This window comes from Hypoxylon trugodes, assembly GCF_022578975.1.
Source record: "Hypoxylon trugodes strain CBS 135444 unplaced genomic scaffold F4822scaffold_1, whole genome shotgun sequence".
Taxonomy (NCBI): domain Eukaryota; kingdom Fungi; phylum Ascomycota; class Sordariomycetes; order Xylariales; family Hypoxylaceae; genus Hypoxylon; species Hypoxylon trugodes.
Window position 1 is genome coordinate 4,813,922 of NW_026250016.1, and position 15,718 is coordinate 4,829,639.

At 47.4% G+C, this 15,718-nt stretch overlaps 6 protein-coding genes across 6 annotated transcripts; 1 reads left to right on the forward strand and 5 right to left on the reverse strand.

Moving 5' to 3' along the window:
• Window positions 1-233: 233 nt before the first annotated feature.
• Window positions 234-2,171, reverse strand: F4822DRAFT_48268 (endothiapepsin). Its single transcript, XM_051463549.1, has 2 exons — window positions 1,082-2,171; window positions 234-1,017 (listed from the first exon to the last, which is right to left on the reverse strand). The coding sequence occupies exons 1-2, from the start codon at window positions 1,797-1,799 to the stop codon at window positions 500-502; spliced, it is 1,236 nt and encodes a 411-aa protein (XP_051320233.1). The 5' UTR covers window positions 1,800-2,171; the 3' UTR covers window positions 234-499.
• Window positions 2,172-6,200: 4,029 nt separating this feature from the next.
• F4822DRAFT_424938 (uncharacterized protein) lies at window positions 6,201-7,071 on the reverse strand (the record flags this gene model as incomplete). The annotated part of the gene is made up of 2 exons (XM_051460249.1): window positions 6,201-6,640; window positions 6,711-7,071. The coding sequence occupies 2 exons, from the start codon at window positions 7,069-7,071 to the stop codon at window positions 6,201-6,203; spliced, it is 801 nt and encodes a 266-aa protein (XP_051320234.1).
• A 1,845-nt stretch (window positions 7,072-8,916) lies between these two features.
• F4822DRAFT_424939 (oxidoreductase) lies at window positions 8,917-9,911 on the forward strand (the record flags this gene model as incomplete). Its single annotated transcript, XM_051460250.1, has 3 exons — window positions 8,917-8,961; window positions 9,024-9,275; window positions 9,372-9,911. The coding sequence occupies 3 exons, from the start codon at window positions 8,917-8,919 to the stop codon at window positions 9,909-9,911; spliced, it is 837 nt and encodes a 278-aa protein (XP_051320235.1).
• A 73-nt stretch (window positions 9,912-9,984) lies between these two features.
• Window positions 9,985-10,552, reverse strand: F4822DRAFT_48281 (uncharacterized protein). Its single transcript, XM_051463550.1, has one exon. The coding sequence runs from the start codon at window positions 10,490-10,492 to the stop codon at window positions 10,058-10,060; it is 435 nt and encodes a 144-aa protein (XP_051320236.1). The 5' UTR covers window positions 10,493-10,552; the 3' UTR covers window positions 9,985-10,057.
• A 581-nt stretch (window positions 10,553-11,133) lies between these two features.
• On the reverse strand, window positions 11,134-12,470 carry F4822DRAFT_48345 (uncharacterized protein). Its single transcript, XM_051463552.1, has 2 exons — window positions 11,733-12,470; window positions 11,134-11,675 (listed from the first exon to the last, which is right to left on the reverse strand). The coding sequence occupies exons 1-2, from the start codon at window positions 11,994-11,996 to the stop codon at window positions 11,265-11,267; spliced, it is 675 nt and encodes a 224-aa protein (XP_051320237.1). The 5' UTR covers window positions 11,997-12,470; the 3' UTR covers window positions 11,134-11,264.
• Window positions 12,471-12,620: 150 nt separating this feature from the next.
• F4822DRAFT_48336 (uncharacterized protein) lies at window positions 12,621-15,708 on the reverse strand. Its single transcript, XM_051463551.1, has 3 exons — window positions 15,097-15,708; window positions 12,824-15,022; window positions 12,621-12,758 (listed from the first exon to the last, which is right to left on the reverse strand). Exons 1-2 carry the CDS (start codon window positions 15,436-15,438, stop codon window positions 13,082-13,084), a joined length of 2,283 nt encoding a protein of 760 aa, XP_051320238.1. The 5' UTR covers window positions 15,439-15,708; the 3' UTR covers window positions 12,621-12,758; window positions 12,824-13,081.
• Window positions 15,709-15,718: the final 10 nt, after the last annotated feature.

The following is a 15,718-nucleotide window of genomic DNA, read 5'->3' on the forward strand; positions in this document are numbered from 1 at the left end:
CCGGGCGATGCCTGCGAGACGCGCTAATCTAGGCACCCAGGGTCTCCGATCAAAATCCACTAGCCGCTGTTGGGTTGTTAGGAAGTGTAATTTTCTAAGAAATGCATATTTTTCCTTGATTTTGAGAGACATATCAAGTCGTGTTACTGCACATGCGACAGCCCTGCCAATCGGTCGTCTAGTAACTCCGGTGCGTCTGCAGAAAAATGAGTATCGTAAATCACAGTAAAAAGGCTCGGAGTAATTGACAATTGTTAAATATATACGAAGCTATCAGGTTGAACATGAAAGGCTCCAATAGAATTCATTACCACCCAAGAAAGTGACATGCAAATTACTGCATCCACCCCCTCAATCATATACAAGTCTCATCTATCAATCATCCCCCAGCCTAGTCCCTCATCTATACATTCATACAATTCAAGTAGCGCGCGAATATTTCCCAGCGCGCGTCCTAGGTAGGTGGAATCCTCCGGGGATCGCGTCGCGTATCATCAATTTACGAGCTCTTAGCGGCCCAGCCGAGTCTGGGGGTGCCCTTGGAGTTGTCGAAGACGACGAAGGCAGCCTTGAGGGCGACGTCACCGAAGATGGAGAAGCCAATACCCTCGTCGGTCTGGATACCACCGAAGCAGGAGGAGCCGGATTCGTCGACGGGGGCGTAGTTGATGTACTTGCCGGGGATCGTAATGGTGGCGTCCTCAACACCGAAGGTGAAGTCGGGAGGGGTAGTGGTGCACGGGAATACGTATCCACCTTGCGTGTTGTCCAGCTTGGCACCTGTCACCTGCTTGTAGTAGGCGGTGACAACCGAGTCAGGGAAAAGAGCAAGGGTGGTACCGGTGTCGGCAATACCGGAGAAGCCGGACGCCTTAAGGACGGTGTTGTTGCGTCCAGAGCCGACGCTGGCGCTGGTAGCTGTGAAGCTCCAGAAGCCTTGGCTCGAGTCAACATCAGTGTAGGTGATGTCACCGGTGTACTTGGAGCTGTCAATAACACCGAAGTCGTAAGTACCAGCTAGTCAACAATGTTAGTAATTGATTTATAGACATGTATACATAGTAAATTGAGAATAACTCACCCTCGTGGTACTTGAGGTCAGCAGTCCAGGCTGCAGTGTCTAGGCTGGATGCGATGTTGTCGAAGAAAGTCTTCTGGGCTGTGGGCGTAACAGTGTTGATGCTGCTGAATGCAAGACCTAGCAGACCGTCGTTGTTGGAGTCGGTCTGGAATTGGTCGGAAACCTGCTTGGCAGCTTCGACGGCCTGGCTCTTGAATGTAACGCCACCGACGGTGACCGTGTCTGTGTAGACATCACCGCTTGACGAGCTGCCGTCGCCGTAGGAGATGTCCCAAGAAGCGCCGCTGAGCTTCTTAGCGGTGCTGCTCTTGCTTGCGTCGTACTGGGTCTGTCCGTTGACAGAGCCGGCCGGCAGCTCGGTGCTGAAAACCCAGAGGTCGGATGAACCCGAGTCAAAGTCCAGGTTGAGTGTTTGGGCCGGGGTGCCAATTGAGACGGGCGTCAAGTACTGAATGTCATTCTCCTCCGGAGTAGTCTTAGCACTGCCGCTGTCACGTCGAAGGATCTTCAAGTCGGACACGGTCTTAGCAAGACCCTCAGGTAGCTTGACGCCGTACTTGAGGTAAGCTTTGGCGAGCTGGGCGGGACCGTGCGGCTTGAAGCCGGGGTTCTTGACCTGAGGGACGGAGAAAGTGCCGACCTTGGTTCGTACCGGGGTTGCGGTTGCGAGACCGGCGACGGCGGCCGCGATGGCGATGGTGCTAGCTGATCCAACCATTTTGACTATATCTGTGATATGCTATATGGCTGAAATATACAATGCCAAAAAATGTGGTTTTGAAAAAAAGCGAATGGATACAGCGAAAAAGAAAGTGAAAGTGATAGATATATGTCTAGAAGAAAGAAGCTAGCCCGGAGATGACAGCTAGAGACCTGCTTGCCTGACGAGAAAAAGATTTCTGGCCAAGGCTGGTTGACTCGCCAGGTATTTATAACCAAGAGTCGTCGGGCGTTGCGATCGTGAAATAGACGTAAAGAGTAGGTGAATTGAATGGAGCAGGGTCTTGGTCTAGGGGATTTTGCAGATCTCCCAATCGACGACCGAAGAAAAGCTGCACTTAGTTAGGGTCGCTATTAGTTATCCGCCTTAGCTGGAAACCCCCATGCGAATGGGCAAATGTTGGAACTAGAGCTTCCGTTAAGGGTAAGAAGCTATACTCGGGAATACTAAGGAACGAGATCAATCACGTCTTTTGAGTCAACCTTTGGCCCATCGTGATCGACTCAGGCTGTGCGAGGGGGGGGGGGAAGGGGGGAAGAGACGGGCAGGGCAGCAGGGCTCCTGGTTTGCGGGACACGGCGGCTTGGCGAGCAGATCTTGGACCAGAGAACTTGGAACAACTAGTCTCGAGTATCGCATTGATTGGTCGGTGGTTTTGATATGCTTAATTCATCGTCCAACGACGAGCGGCCTTATTGCCCCTTTCTGGGTGAACTCTCCAGTTTCTTTCATACCTAAGCACCTAGGCAATTAAGGTACCGTTGACAGCGTTGCGTGCAATTACCGTTGGATATTCCCCCGTTTTCTTTACTTGGCGTAGATCGCTGCCTTTGTTTCTTCTTTTTTTCCTCATTTTTGCTTTTTCTTTTTTACTCCCCAAAAAACTGCGGTCATCCTGCTCGCCTGATTTGACCATGGGTTATCGGAACCACTCTCGGAAGCATGTGAGAGACAAATTCGGAAGCCGGGCTACACTAAATGCTGATTTGACGGGCACAAGGAAATAGAGAGATGAAAGGGGATGAGCGCATGGGTCAATGTTTGTCTTCAATTGTCTTACTGCAGGGTGGACCATGAGCTTCTTTGGACCTCAGACCAACCACGTTGGCCGCCACACCATCCATCTGTAGTAAGTTCGAGTGCGGACTATGCGATGCGCCCGGCTTGACTCGTGCGTACTTTAGCGCGGCTGGACATGCCGTACAGCGTTGGAGATCTGCGTAATTATGCATCATTCCCTGCCTAAACATCCTTGTATGCCGAGCTGTTGTGGCGTTTCAGATAGGGGATCTACACCACCTACTCTGTCCGTACATGGCTGTACACCACCTTAACCATCTTGGGATATGCCGTGGGGTGGTTGCTTGGCTTTCCCTTGTACGATCCAGCTCCTTATTAATTGGGACTTGGCGTTTTTGGCAGGTAGTTTTTTCTTTCTCTCTGTTGGTTCTCTAGTTCTCTCTTACCTGGTGAATCAACAACACCACCTGGTCGACGGTGTGTCTCCTGCCCGTCAGAGTGAGACCTCAGACCAGGACTAGAAAAAAAAACAAGCCTTTCCCCAGATCTTGGCTACCTTGGCTGCTTGACATCGTTAGAGAAAATGACGTAGATATGCTCATTCGGCCGCATGAAGAAAAAAAAAAAAATACCACCGTCATGATAATTTCTCATCTACAGGTAATAGATTATTCTTATTTTATTACAATCTACAATAGGCTTGAACCGTCTAACGCAGATCTCAAAACTTAGACATTAGTCCTAAGACTACGCTGTAGTAACCGGGTAGTTTATTATTTAGTTATTATCTAGCATGTTGTTTAGTGGCCAAAAGATCCTAGCAATTGGAATTCCAAAAATGCGAAAAAAAAGAAGGAAAAGGTGGAATTTCCCGACCAGGAGGTTCAGGGGATATGAAAGGATACCCAAGTAGCTCTGGCATTCCAACCCGTTGATAGGGCAAAGAGCGGACTTAGTCAAGCCCCTACAATAAATGACGAGATACTATCCAGCTTACATTCTCATCCAACCACCTGTCTAGCTTACTATCTCTTATCCCCCGGTTTCAATCACATATGATCATCGCCCCGCCACATTTCGCATTGGTTGGATGTTTGTCGATTAACCCTAGGAACCTATTTTCAACCATGTTCACCTCAAGCGGCCCCAGATTTCTCCTATCGGAATTTATCTCCAGAGATCAGCATCATTCTGTAGCGAGGTAGGTAGGTAAATAGGAATACGACATTCTCTCGAAAAAAACAGCTTACCAACCTACATATCGTATCGGTAACTTGAGGTGGTAGGTGGACCGTGAAAGAGAGTCAATAATAAACGAACCATTTGCAAATATTGCATCACTGCATTGCGATCCAGCTGGCGATAGCATTACATGCTTACCCCTACCATTGACGCCATTGGTCGACCTACCTAATAGAGAAGCTCATTTAATATGCAAATACACGATGACAACCTGTAGCCGCATCGATTCCAATGGAAGCCCAAGCAAGGGTGTCTACCATCCTACGACCCTAGAGACCCTGCCGATTTGGTCAAACCGAGGGTGTAAATTAAGGCACAGGAATCTGCGGACAAATCGGATCAGCGCAAGCCGAACTGACTCGATCAACACTAGGTAGGCTAGGTAGGTACCGACCCTGAGTGCAGAATGCCGCAGCCGCACATTAAACCATCTCAGGAAAAGCGAGGAACAGCTTATTGTTCGATTGTTTCTACTAACGTAACGCATAAATGATTGACACTAACGCCGCTCGACGGCACCGGCGTCTACACGGGAGCCACATTCTCCCGGTAGTTGCCTATTCGGGTCACCGCCCGAAAGACTAGGTTACCCGCTCATCACCCGAATACCTAAGGCCGAGGTGCAAATAAATAAGCCACGAGCAGTGGGTTATTCCTATATGGGAAGCCCGTAACCCGATGCCTCTGTTTCCGCAGTATAAGCGTGCACATCAGAGCCCTGTTAGGCGAGCCGCAGCTTCGTGCATGCAGTAGAGTTGCAAACTGCGGCTGACCCCGATCACTACAAAAGAACTTCCAAGTTGAAGGAGGTTCGATCTTTGAATATGCATGTTTGATTCAGCCGATATGGGAAATAATACGAGTTGGTTCTTCCCTGTTATTCCACGATACTCTAGAAGCTAAAAGGAAGCTCATTACCTATCTCGGGGTTGTATGGGCTCCGTAAGGCTATGTCCGAACCCGTTTACTACGACCTACGTTGACATGGCGGTGGCCTCCGTCTACGGATTCACGCAATAGATATTCGAATCGGCATCATCGGGCAAATAGAAGACGTAAATAACCAAAAATGATTTCAATCTCGTTTAACGTGCTGTTAGCAGCTTGTTACAAACTCGATGCTACACACATTGCCATCGCCATGACTCCTCTCCGGCTTTTCCTCACGTTCGTGTTGTTTCTTGATTCCATTCTCCGAGTCGGATTCGTATCATTCGAGTATTCCTGCGTATGATTCCCTCACAACCGCTTCCATTATTCCATACCCCTTTTTTCTTGCTCTTATTACTTTCCCTTCTTTGCCTTTGCTGTGCACGCAGGGCACCACCCTGGCGTCTTCTTTTCAATTGATCTCACTTGGTTTCTGCACTGGCCTGTACCGCGCCTGGGGCAGGGTTCAAATTGTAATGGGTTTGTTTCCACGCTCTTGATTTTGTCGCAACAGACCCACCTAGTGGTGATTTCAGTAAGGAGACACATGATGCTGGTAGATTATTAATCTTAAGACTGTATATCTCCGCTGGGCTGGTTATTTCAAAAGGTGGATAAGCTAATAGTGTGCGCTGTGAGTCGGTATTCAGTTGTGGTTGATGGAGTCTATGCTATGGTAGAGCTTTCGTTGGTATGCCGTCTAGTTTATGAACATGTTGAAGCGGACGAGCTATGGAATTTTCATTTGGGCGTGGTACATTTTATATTTACGAAATTGTACCTTTTCATGCGCAACGCGGCAATCATGCAAATAGGCGTGCCCAGTGATGCGAATAACGCACTGATTGTGTGTAAGGTTTTCCTCTCTATCGGATCTCCGTCAGGAATCGCAGTCAGGTACGATGTTAAATGAGATTGATATCCTCTCTGAGTGTAAAAGTAGGTGTATTTTGTTAAGAAATCCGACAAAGGAATGGAGGTGTCCCTGGACTAGCACCCAGCTTTTTATGTTATCGTCATTGCAAGCACCAGGGTATATTAAGTGGCTGTAAGGTTGGTCGCCTGTGTCCTGCATGGCTCATTGAGGTTTTAAGGGTTGCGTTGGTTGTCTTCGGATGAAATATTAGGCGAGCTAAGGTATAGCTGTAGTCGTGACTACGTATTGTCTCGATCGCTTCCAGGTTTACCTGGGTACCTAGGTAGGTATCAATTCCTTGCCTCTTCTATCGCACTCATCCGTTCAGCGCACTCCTTCGCTGCATTTTGAACCATTTTATTCTTTGCCGTCTTTGAGATCTCTTGGAACCTCTTACGCCAATAACGCCAGCGTGCCTGGCTCCAACCCTTTTGTACTCCCCAAGTTGTGCCATTATGTGGATACTCCCAACTCATGTTCCCACCCTGCAACGACCTGTCATATATACTATCTGCGCAGTATGCGATCCAGGGCTCTGCAGCAAGGACGTGGGGCTCCGATACTGGTCTCCGTTCCAGTGCTAATTTGAGGACTTGCCCTCCGCGCTCGCGCTGATCTAGAACCGCCACTTTCCCCATGCTGGCTGTCAACTTGGCCAGGAAGGTATTCCGGTTTACGTTGGCTTGACAAGTTTCTCCAAAATTTCCACCGGATCGTGGAAGATCCTCGACTGAGGCGACGGCCACATATTAGACCCCAGATGTGCTATTGGATGCTTGGTGACTTGAGACATTACTTACATTGAAATTGCATCCATTCTGTCCAGAAGTTGTTGAACCATGGAAGATCACTCCACCAAGGGTCTGGACCCAGAATCCCTTTACCATCTGGGAGGCGCTGCAACTTCAGCGCAAGCTCGGCTAACTTGTCGTTTTGGGAAGTGAAGTGGTTAACCGCATCGCCAAATACGAACCAGAAGACGTCAATACGAGACTCTTCAAAGGGTTTGAGATAGAACGCGGCTATTTTCTTCGCATGTTGCCATACTTCGTCTATTGGAGCATCAAGAAATTCCCTAAAAGCCTTCAGTTCTTCGTCTGTGGGTGGTCGAGGCAGTTTCTTCTGAACATTGACCCAGGCGTCAATGTCCTCAGAGTCCATAGTAGACAGAAATATTTCAAGTGACTTTAAGGCTGGGGGCAAGTATGAGCCCTGATTGGAGAATGCTTGAGTATCCTGATTTGGACGAATTAATTGTGTGGTCCAGTGAAAAAGAGTTCGAGAACGACATAAATATAAAGTAAGTAGATAGATAGAGCGGAGCGATAAACTCTTGAGACTTTTTGATATTTTAGCATATGCGATCGTCAGAGATGGTATATACCTAAAGTACCACGCATTATAATTCCGGAGGATATCAGGGGTGCGGAGGGGCTGACCATCTACGTGGAGCCAACCACGCCAACCATCAAGCTGCGCTTGCAAGAGATTTTCGAGACAAGAGTCTCGGGATGTAGATTGTTCCGATGCTGTCGACTTCTTTTGGCCCCATTGATGGATAGGTCATTTATAAGGTATAGCTGCGCCGCAATTGAACCCAGCCAATTATAGCGATAACAACTCGGGTCTCACAACCGCCCAACCGCGTTTTCAGCAGATTAAGGTTGATATGGCCCTCCTGGATCTGGTAACGTCTCCCATTGCCTCTTTACCGATTCTGGTCTATGTATCGAGTCCAGATAGTGCACTCGGAAAGTGGAAGTTGTCGGCCGTCCCAAGGCAAAAGCTTGCCATCTCCAATCCGATGGTGTTCTACGCTCTCTTAACTGATGATACGAGACGATCATGATGGCAAGCGGGCATATTTCGATAGATGATGGCAAATGTTATGCGTCGGGGTTTTCGAGCCGAATCCGATTGCTTGCGGGGGTTCCGCGGGGAACCAGCGTGTGTGTTATGGAAATATACAATTGGTCCGTGATTATTTTTGCCGTTGAGCCAACACTCTAGCCGTAACCCAGTCCTCGTCCAGGTCCGAAAAAAAATACTCATTCATCACGAGCTGAACGTGATGAAATCCGATGCGAATAGGTAGGGTGTAGTCACTACGGGATGGTCCTATTAAGCCAAAGTACCAGCGAGTAGGTAACCAATAACGCGAAAACGGATGTAGGCGACGGTAGGAATGACAATAAAAAAGGTCATGGCTGACATCTTTCTCGAGTAATAATAGGAACTGCTCCAAGTTTTGTTCTGGTATTTTGACGGATGGGAAGAAAGTACGCGACGCCAATTTGCATGTCAACGACAATGCCAGAGCGGATTTTGGTGGTAGCGTACCTAAGTAAAAGTGATGAGTTTTGATCCAAATCCGCCACTGCCGCATGTCGTCCTAAGGAAATGACGGCGTGTCCAAACTTGAAGGGAATCGAAAGCGTGCTCTAGGTAGTGTGAGAACATCATCCTCAAATATTGGCGGAAAGGCGAGATTTGATGAGACAATGGGTATAAGTGTCAGCATACTAAAACACACCATCGGAATTGATTAAAAACTGGTGGTAAGTAGAGATATATTAACTTTGTTATTCGCACATGTGACAACCGGAGTTGCTCTCTTAAAACTTGGGATCTTATTCTCTTGATTTAAACCTCCAAAGCATTATCCTGAAGTACTCGCGAGGCTGAGAGCTGTAGGTAGTCTTCAGTCAGCCCTTTGATATAACGTATTATTCTTTAATCGAGGTTATCAGCTTGTCTAATTACAGGGCATTTAGAGTATATAACAGCAAGTTACTATGCAAGAGCGGTCAGCCTAACCTGGTGCTGTGCCTGACTATTGCATTAACGTTGACGTAAGAGGAGATAGATTGTTCGTGGATTATCGGCTCGTTGGTCGATAGCTCATGACTATCATCCCATAAATACCGCTCGCTATGCTGTTCTGACTTCTTCCGGCCGTCGACTCTGGCTGCCTCATTCCCTAGAAATTCGATTGAACGATTGACAATGATAAATAGTACTCAGCTCGACGGTATCGCTCTTGTAGTAGGGGTAAGAAGATCGCTCTGGTCGCCTAGACGGGTGAAAAGCCTACTAACACGTTGAAAATATAGGCTGGCCGCGGTATCGGCAGGGAAGCGGCCTTTTCCCTCGCGGAAGCGGGGGCGAGAGCTATCGTATTTGCGGATATGAACGACGAGACGGCGAAAGAGTCTTCCGAAGAGAGCAAGAAATATGCGACCAATAAGGACTATGAATCTACGATTTTCAAAATGGATGTTCGAGACGACAAGTCGGTCCAAGACATGGTTGATTTTGTTGTAAAGGAATTCGGCCGACTCGACTATGCTGTTAATGCCGCTGGGGTAGGTAACTGTTCACGAGCTTAGAAGCGGGTTAACTCCTCACTGACTCGAGTCTGATATATTTAATTTCTTTGTGTCTATGCTGACACTCCTAAGACCGACAACGGTGTTCATAAGCAATTGGCCGATACTGATATCGAAAATTTCGACCGCATCATGAATATCAACGCTCGGGGCAACTTGCTTTGCGTGCGCGCCCAAGTGGCAGCCATGCGCAAGCAGGATCCTAAGACCTGGAAGAGTCGAAACGGCACGCGCGACATCGGCCGCGGGGCTATTGTCAATCTGGCATCGGCCAACTCGTTTGCCGGACTTCCAGGCAAGGGTTCCTACACTATATCGAAGCATGCTTTCATGGGAATTACCAAAATGGCGGGTCTTGACCATGCTCCTGAAGGTATTCGGGTAAACGCAGTGTGCCCAACCTGGGTGCGTACACCGTTGCTGGATGATGAGTTAAGGAAGAACCCCGAGGTTCAGGGAATGATCTCGGCTATCGTACCAATCAAGCGGGCGGCTGAGTGTGAGGAAGTTTCCGATACGATCGCATTTCTGTGTAGCCCAGCAGCTAGTTACATCAACGGCGCAAGTCTCCTTATCGATGCTGCTGTAACTACTACCGTGCGACTATTCTGATGATTAGGTTGGCCATTTAATATAAAGCACTTTTCTGCACACGAGCCAGGTGATCTGCGCGTGTTGATTTATACGAGTATTTGGAATATAATTCCTATGGAGTGGTCAACATTCTCGGTCTGAGTTCTAGGACTTCGGTAGATATGCTATGGTTCCGAGTCCTTAGAAATAGATGTAGGTCGAAGGCCTAAAATGCAAAGTTCTACATGTCCCTGAGGAATAGGCTTCTCTAAAAGATCTACATCGTCTTCCTCGTTGGAGTTGGGTTGATCCGACGGGCCAACACAATATCCACGGTGTATCATGCAAAGCCGAAATCCGTTCTGTGGTCCATGTCGTGTAGTTTGATAGATATAGAATAGTAATGTCTCGGATAGGGTATTGGTAGCTTTGTCGCGATGACTCGGTCTACATATATGATGGCGAACCGAGCCAGGAGCGTTGGAAATCTCGTCTAAAGGCAATGGACTTGCCTCGACCATTTGTTGGATAATCGAAGATAGATGAGAATTTGATTCGGAAACGATGTGCTGTTGTAGTATGCCTTTAGATAAGCGAGGGGTTGAAGCGTAGGGATTCATAACTAAAGGATTGGACGCGGCCTGGATGACGGCAGCTATTCGAAGAGAAAAAAAAAAGATGTAGAATCGAAAAGAAAAGCATCAATGGGTCGGATTGGAGATGGGGTTTCCTAGGTGCATCTTCGTGTTACCTTAACATTTTTAAAGTTACGACCCCGCCGTGATGCATTAGCGTTTCTTGGTATGTACCTAGGTATTTAAGTACCATTCTTCATCACAAATTATACGCTTCGATAAAAGAGGTTGGAAGAGACAGTTCAATGAAAAAAAGTAATAATAACCCAAGTCTTCGTTTCTACTTTGAAATAAATATTTCAATCTATATTTAGAATGGTGCATATGGCGTTTAGACTCCGTTCAACTAGTTTATACGTATTTACATGCTGATGTAATAGAAACCCCCTATTTTCCCACTGGGGTACCCATGTCACCCATACTCTTGGCATATTCGCTTAGTATCTATCTCCCTCAACCTCGCAGCCTCGTCAGTCTCACATCTCTGGACAGGTGAAAGCTTGGTATGTCCACGGAAGGTACAATTCTCAGTAGAACAATCACCCTCATTGACGCAAGCATACACAATTTCATAAGCATCACCAATTTTCCATACATGCGGTGAACAGGAACTAATCGAAATGTAGAATAATGTATGAATTATCAATATTCTTGTGTATATATTAATGCATCGGATCATACTGCAAATCTGAAATGCCATTTAACCAAACAACGCTGATGGAGTGCATGAAGAAGCGCCGGTGTTGTCACCCAAGTCTTACGCTGAGATCTTGATGAATGCAGTAGTCTCATTGGCGGCCAAAGGCTGCTTGGTCACGGGGTCAGCACTGTTGGGTCCCAAAAGGCGTGCATAAAAGTAGTCACGAGTCGATCCGACATTGGCGCTGTTGTACTTTAGGCCCCAGGACGTAGTACCGTTGTAGCTACCAAGGAATACACCATCCTGCTTCTCACCATCAATGTAGTGCTCGAAGATTTGAGGTGCCTCGCCGTCGATCTTCCACATTAGGGCCGCGTCATAAGGGTACGGCGACAGGACCAACGGGACCCACTGGTAGCTTGTAGGCGCACCGGCGTCCGTGAGATCGGTTGGCAGGTAACCCTTTAGAATACCTTCTTCACACTTCAAAGGGTTCTTGGCAATGTCATTGCGTGTTGGAAACGTGATCTATAGAAGAGCGTTAGAATATATGTCAACAATAATATGCAAAACGTGAATACTTACGGAACCCCAACGTAGGCTTGGCTTGCGGTCAGTGCTTGGGTTGAAGGAGACTGAGTAAGCAGACGTATCGCTGAATCCCTCGATAGCAGCATTGTCGCTGTCGACTAGCTGAACAGTCCAGGGACCGGCAGTGTTGCTTGCGGCATCATAACCGGGGTAAGATGAGCAGTCATCGGAAGGTAGAACCTTGGCTGTCACGTTCGGGGTGGCGCGAGCCAACGGAACGGTGGCAAGAAGCGAAGCGAGGGCGAGTTGGGCGAACATCTTGATTCGAGTTATGAATTAACGACAGAGCACACGGTAGACGAGTGAACGAATGAGCGAGGGAATGAGTGCTTGGTGAAGTCAAGAAGATAGGAGAGGTGAAATGAAAGGAAATATAATGATATTTATTTCGTATACATCCCTGTAGGTAACAAACATGTAATTGAATCTTTTAAAATTGGAGCGAGCCATGGCAAGCAAGTAGGTAACATCAAACATTGGGCATACAGGCAGCCTTGGATTTCATGCAAGTAAAAACAAAGTCTAGGCCATAAGGATATCTCGGATCGAAACCCTTGATGCATTGGAAGTGGATAACTCGGCGAAAATTGAGATGAGTGGGAAGACTGGGTATGGCAAGGATTCCTATTTAAGCTTAGATTGCTCAGCCCTATTGGCTATCATGAATGATGCCTGTCGTGAAGCTGGACGAATTCAGAATGAGCTAGGATTTGCCAGGCAGAAAGGCGGGTAGGACTTTGAGGCTCGGCCATACCGGCCTCAACGTTTATAATAACTTGCTAGGGATAAAGAATATTACATCAGGGGCTGAGTGACTCAGGAGTGAAGGTAGCAGGCAGATGTCGAGATATTCAACTGGTGCATGGAAGCCTATAGTTATGAACATGCTACCGAGAATGCGCGAGGACTGTCTTAGAAAAGGTGAGAATAACCAAAGTACTTTGATAAAAAGTACCTAACAAGATCATGCGAAGAAACATACAATACCTACAAAACGACGGGAGAATGCTAAAGGTATTCCTGATTGAATAGCATTAGTCAGTTAAATAATGACATCAATGCATAATATGAAATATTGGACTAACCCTTAATGTGACTACTCCGTAAACTACTCGTTAAAGTAGCGGGAAGGATTCTCCCCAGCCAAAAGAACGGCGCTACTTTGGTCCTCTAGTGCCCAGCGACGGAGTTGTTTACGTAAATGAAGCATTTTGGGGGAACTCCAAGACCTTGTCAAATCTAACTGTCTTGGAAACAATTGATCCCAGAAAACGCACGCCTAACGGCACGTTACTCCGGCTATAGGACCACCTCGAGTAATAATTCGAGCTAGACCATCTGTCTCATCGCGTATGGGCTGGATTCGTCGAGCCTCGTGTAAAATTACTGAATAAGGCCATATCAACGCCTTGTAACGCCCAATCATCCACATCAGCTGTCAGGCCAGGCATGAGAAGATAGGTCTCTTGCAGCTCGTTTATGTCAGGTGATGGTAAACCAGGGTCATGGTTGGTGTTTGTGGAGCCAGGGTGTCCGAATCCCAGCGGCACAGTTTGCCAGTCACCATTGGTAGAATGAGCAAACCCTATTTCGTAGCCACATTGGCGGGATATATATGTTGTGCTTTCTTCGCTGACTTCGAATGAAGAGTCATCTTCGCAGGGAATAGTAGCACTAGGTTCGGCCGCTGGGGATGTGAATGAGTTACGAAGTTGCTCGTCCGTAGATATGTGTGCTGATTCAATAGAGCCTGGAAGGAGAAGACGATGCTCGATTTGGAAAATTCCGAAGTACGGAATACGAATGTGAAGTTGATGGGGAGTTGCGTGTAAGTCGTCGAAGTATTGCGACTCGTCCTTGTCAACTTCCGAAGAAGCGTAGATATGATAGTGATCTCCTTTAAAAGAATTATTCTCGATAGTGAGTAGCGGCCGAAGGATATTAGATATCTTCTGAGCGACGATATCGCGATTTCCTTCGGCTGTCGTCTCCATAACTTCAAGAGTTCGTTCGAGAAGTCCAAGGTCGCTGGGTCGCTGATGTTGAAGAGATTGAAAAACAGTCGCGCCTTTTTCAGCGTAACATCGGTGCTGACGACGAGCTTCGATATGTGCAAGACATAGAGTTGTGCTAGCTATGAAGACGATAAAATCGATACCTCGGCAATATGCAGGAGCTGCGACGGAACTGCGGAAGGATAAGAATAGCGCAACGATTGCGCGACTAGCATTGGTCGCAGTCATCTTGCTATAATCGTAGCTCAGCTCCGTCGAAGAGGGTAGCACCATATATGGTAGATGCAATTGAACTAGAAGGTGATGGTGCACAAGTTGATTCGTCAGGCGAACTGTTTCCTCGAATGTTTCTATATCGTTGCCAGTAGTAACAACACAAGGCGTTGCCCACCAATGAGGTGGCATCATAGCAGCCGCGTCCTGTAACATCTTGTCAATTTTGTGTGTTGCTGCAAGGTCAGTTCGCTCGGCACTATTGCGCTGTAGAATCAAATTAGACGCAACTGATTCCATACGCTCCATGCGTTCCACAGCTAGACAGGTGTCTAATGGCTCTAGATTTTCAAACTTGTTCTCGGGTGACCCTTGTGGAAGGCCTAACATCAATGATAGATACCGATCTGACGCAACTATACGGAACCACATGTAACCGGGATGGATACGACTCCATGTCCGGTCCTCGATAGCCATGGTCGGCGAAGTAATGCCCGCGTGTAACCCCATCATTTGCGCCACCGCCATCGCTCTGCGGTTTGCCAGCCAGGCACGACGGAGATTTCCGGCATTATTCAGGTACATGCTCTCGATCATAATACATTCAAGCAACTCCAGACAGCTGGTGAACTCGTCATTACTTGTTACGAGTTTGGTAGCCGTATTGAACGCGCGAACCATAATGCCGTGGTAGTCTAAACCGGGACCGACGGGGTCAGCGGCCGAAGGTGGTGAAATGCCTTGGAGGAGAGTGGCTAATAGTAATAATTTCCTTGCTACGAGTACGGGATGAGGTTTTTCAGAGGGCGGCTCTAGCAAGCGTCGCGGCGATTCAATTTGTCCGGATAATAATGTGGAATATGGTTGGCAAACTGTGCCATGAAGTAACACCGAAACGCCAACGGGAATGCTCAATATTAGATCGAGATCGTGTTGGCTGGGCCATACTGCTAAGAGGGCGCGCGACAAATGATCAACGTCGTCGATTGCGTGGTCTTCAGCATTCGGACTAGTAATCGTGGCTGAAACTACATATGTAGGTGAGGTATTTCGATGCTGGTACCCTTTCATTAACGAACAAGTGCTGAGGATATGTAGTCCAAAAGAAAAGTTGGTGACCTTCTTCTTACCATCAGTGGCGCGTTTCCACCTTGATCTGGCTGCGGTACATCGATACCATTCCGTTCGACCAATTGATCAACAAGTGACTCCATACGATTAAGTCTATCATTGTTGCTTTTCTGTAATGGCAACGCGGCCTTATCTTGGTATTCTTGTCCGATGCAACTGGTTCGACGGCTCTTACACCCGTCGCATGTAGAATCTGTAGGTGCTGCGAAGGTACATCGGATCTTGCGCCGTTTGCATTCCCAACAACTTTGAGTGCCTTTACGGATCTTTCGTTTCTTGGGCATATTCGATATTTCTCCCGCCGCGGCGGAAGATATATCAGACGGGTATGCGCGTGACATTTCAAAATCAGGCTGTCAATCATACATCAATCTACATTATGGTAGCTGGTGGGAGGAATTGAAGTTTTGAGAGGGAATGTGTTAATTGTAGGCCTAAATACTGTAAATATGTACCTATCTTACTGTACAGTTAGGCGAGTCCTTTGCCGATCAGATGGGTAGCAGGGAGACCCCTGTTAGTTGTTATCGTTATTTCCGCCGCGGCGGAGAAGATTTGTGCAAAGCATAATTCCACATAATAAACTGTACAAGGGTTTATGTACTCTTCACTCCCCTTTTC

Coding starts and splice junctions, on each gene's coding strand:
- F4822DRAFT_48345 (XM_051463552.1), bottom strand. CDS start 11,996: ATGTTCGCCCAACTCGCCCTCGCTTCGCTTCTTGCCACCGTTCCGTTG. Junction 11,676..11,732: donor CAAGCCTACGTTGGGGTTCC/GTAAGTATTCAC, acceptor GCTCTTCTATAG/ATCACGTTTCCAACACGCAA.
- F4822DRAFT_48268 (XM_051463549.1), bottom strand. CDS start 1,799: ATGGTTGGATCAGCTAGCACCATCGCCATCGCGGCCGCCGTCGCCGGT. Junction 1,018..1,081: donor TGACCTCAAGTACCACGAGG/GTGAGTTATTCT, acceptor ATTGTTGACTAG/CTGGTACTTACGACTTCGGT.
- F4822DRAFT_48281 (XM_051463550.1), bottom strand. CDS start 10,492: ATGAATCCCTACGCTTCAACCCCTCGCTTATCTAAAGGCATACTACAA.
- F4822DRAFT_48336 (XM_051463551.1), bottom strand. CDS start 15,438: ATGTCACGCGCATACCCGTCTGATATATCTTCCGCCGCGGCGGGAGAA. Junction 15,023..15,096: donor GTGGAAACGCGCCACTGATG/GTAAGAAGAAGG, acceptor AAAGGGTACCAG/CATCGAAATACCTCACCTAC.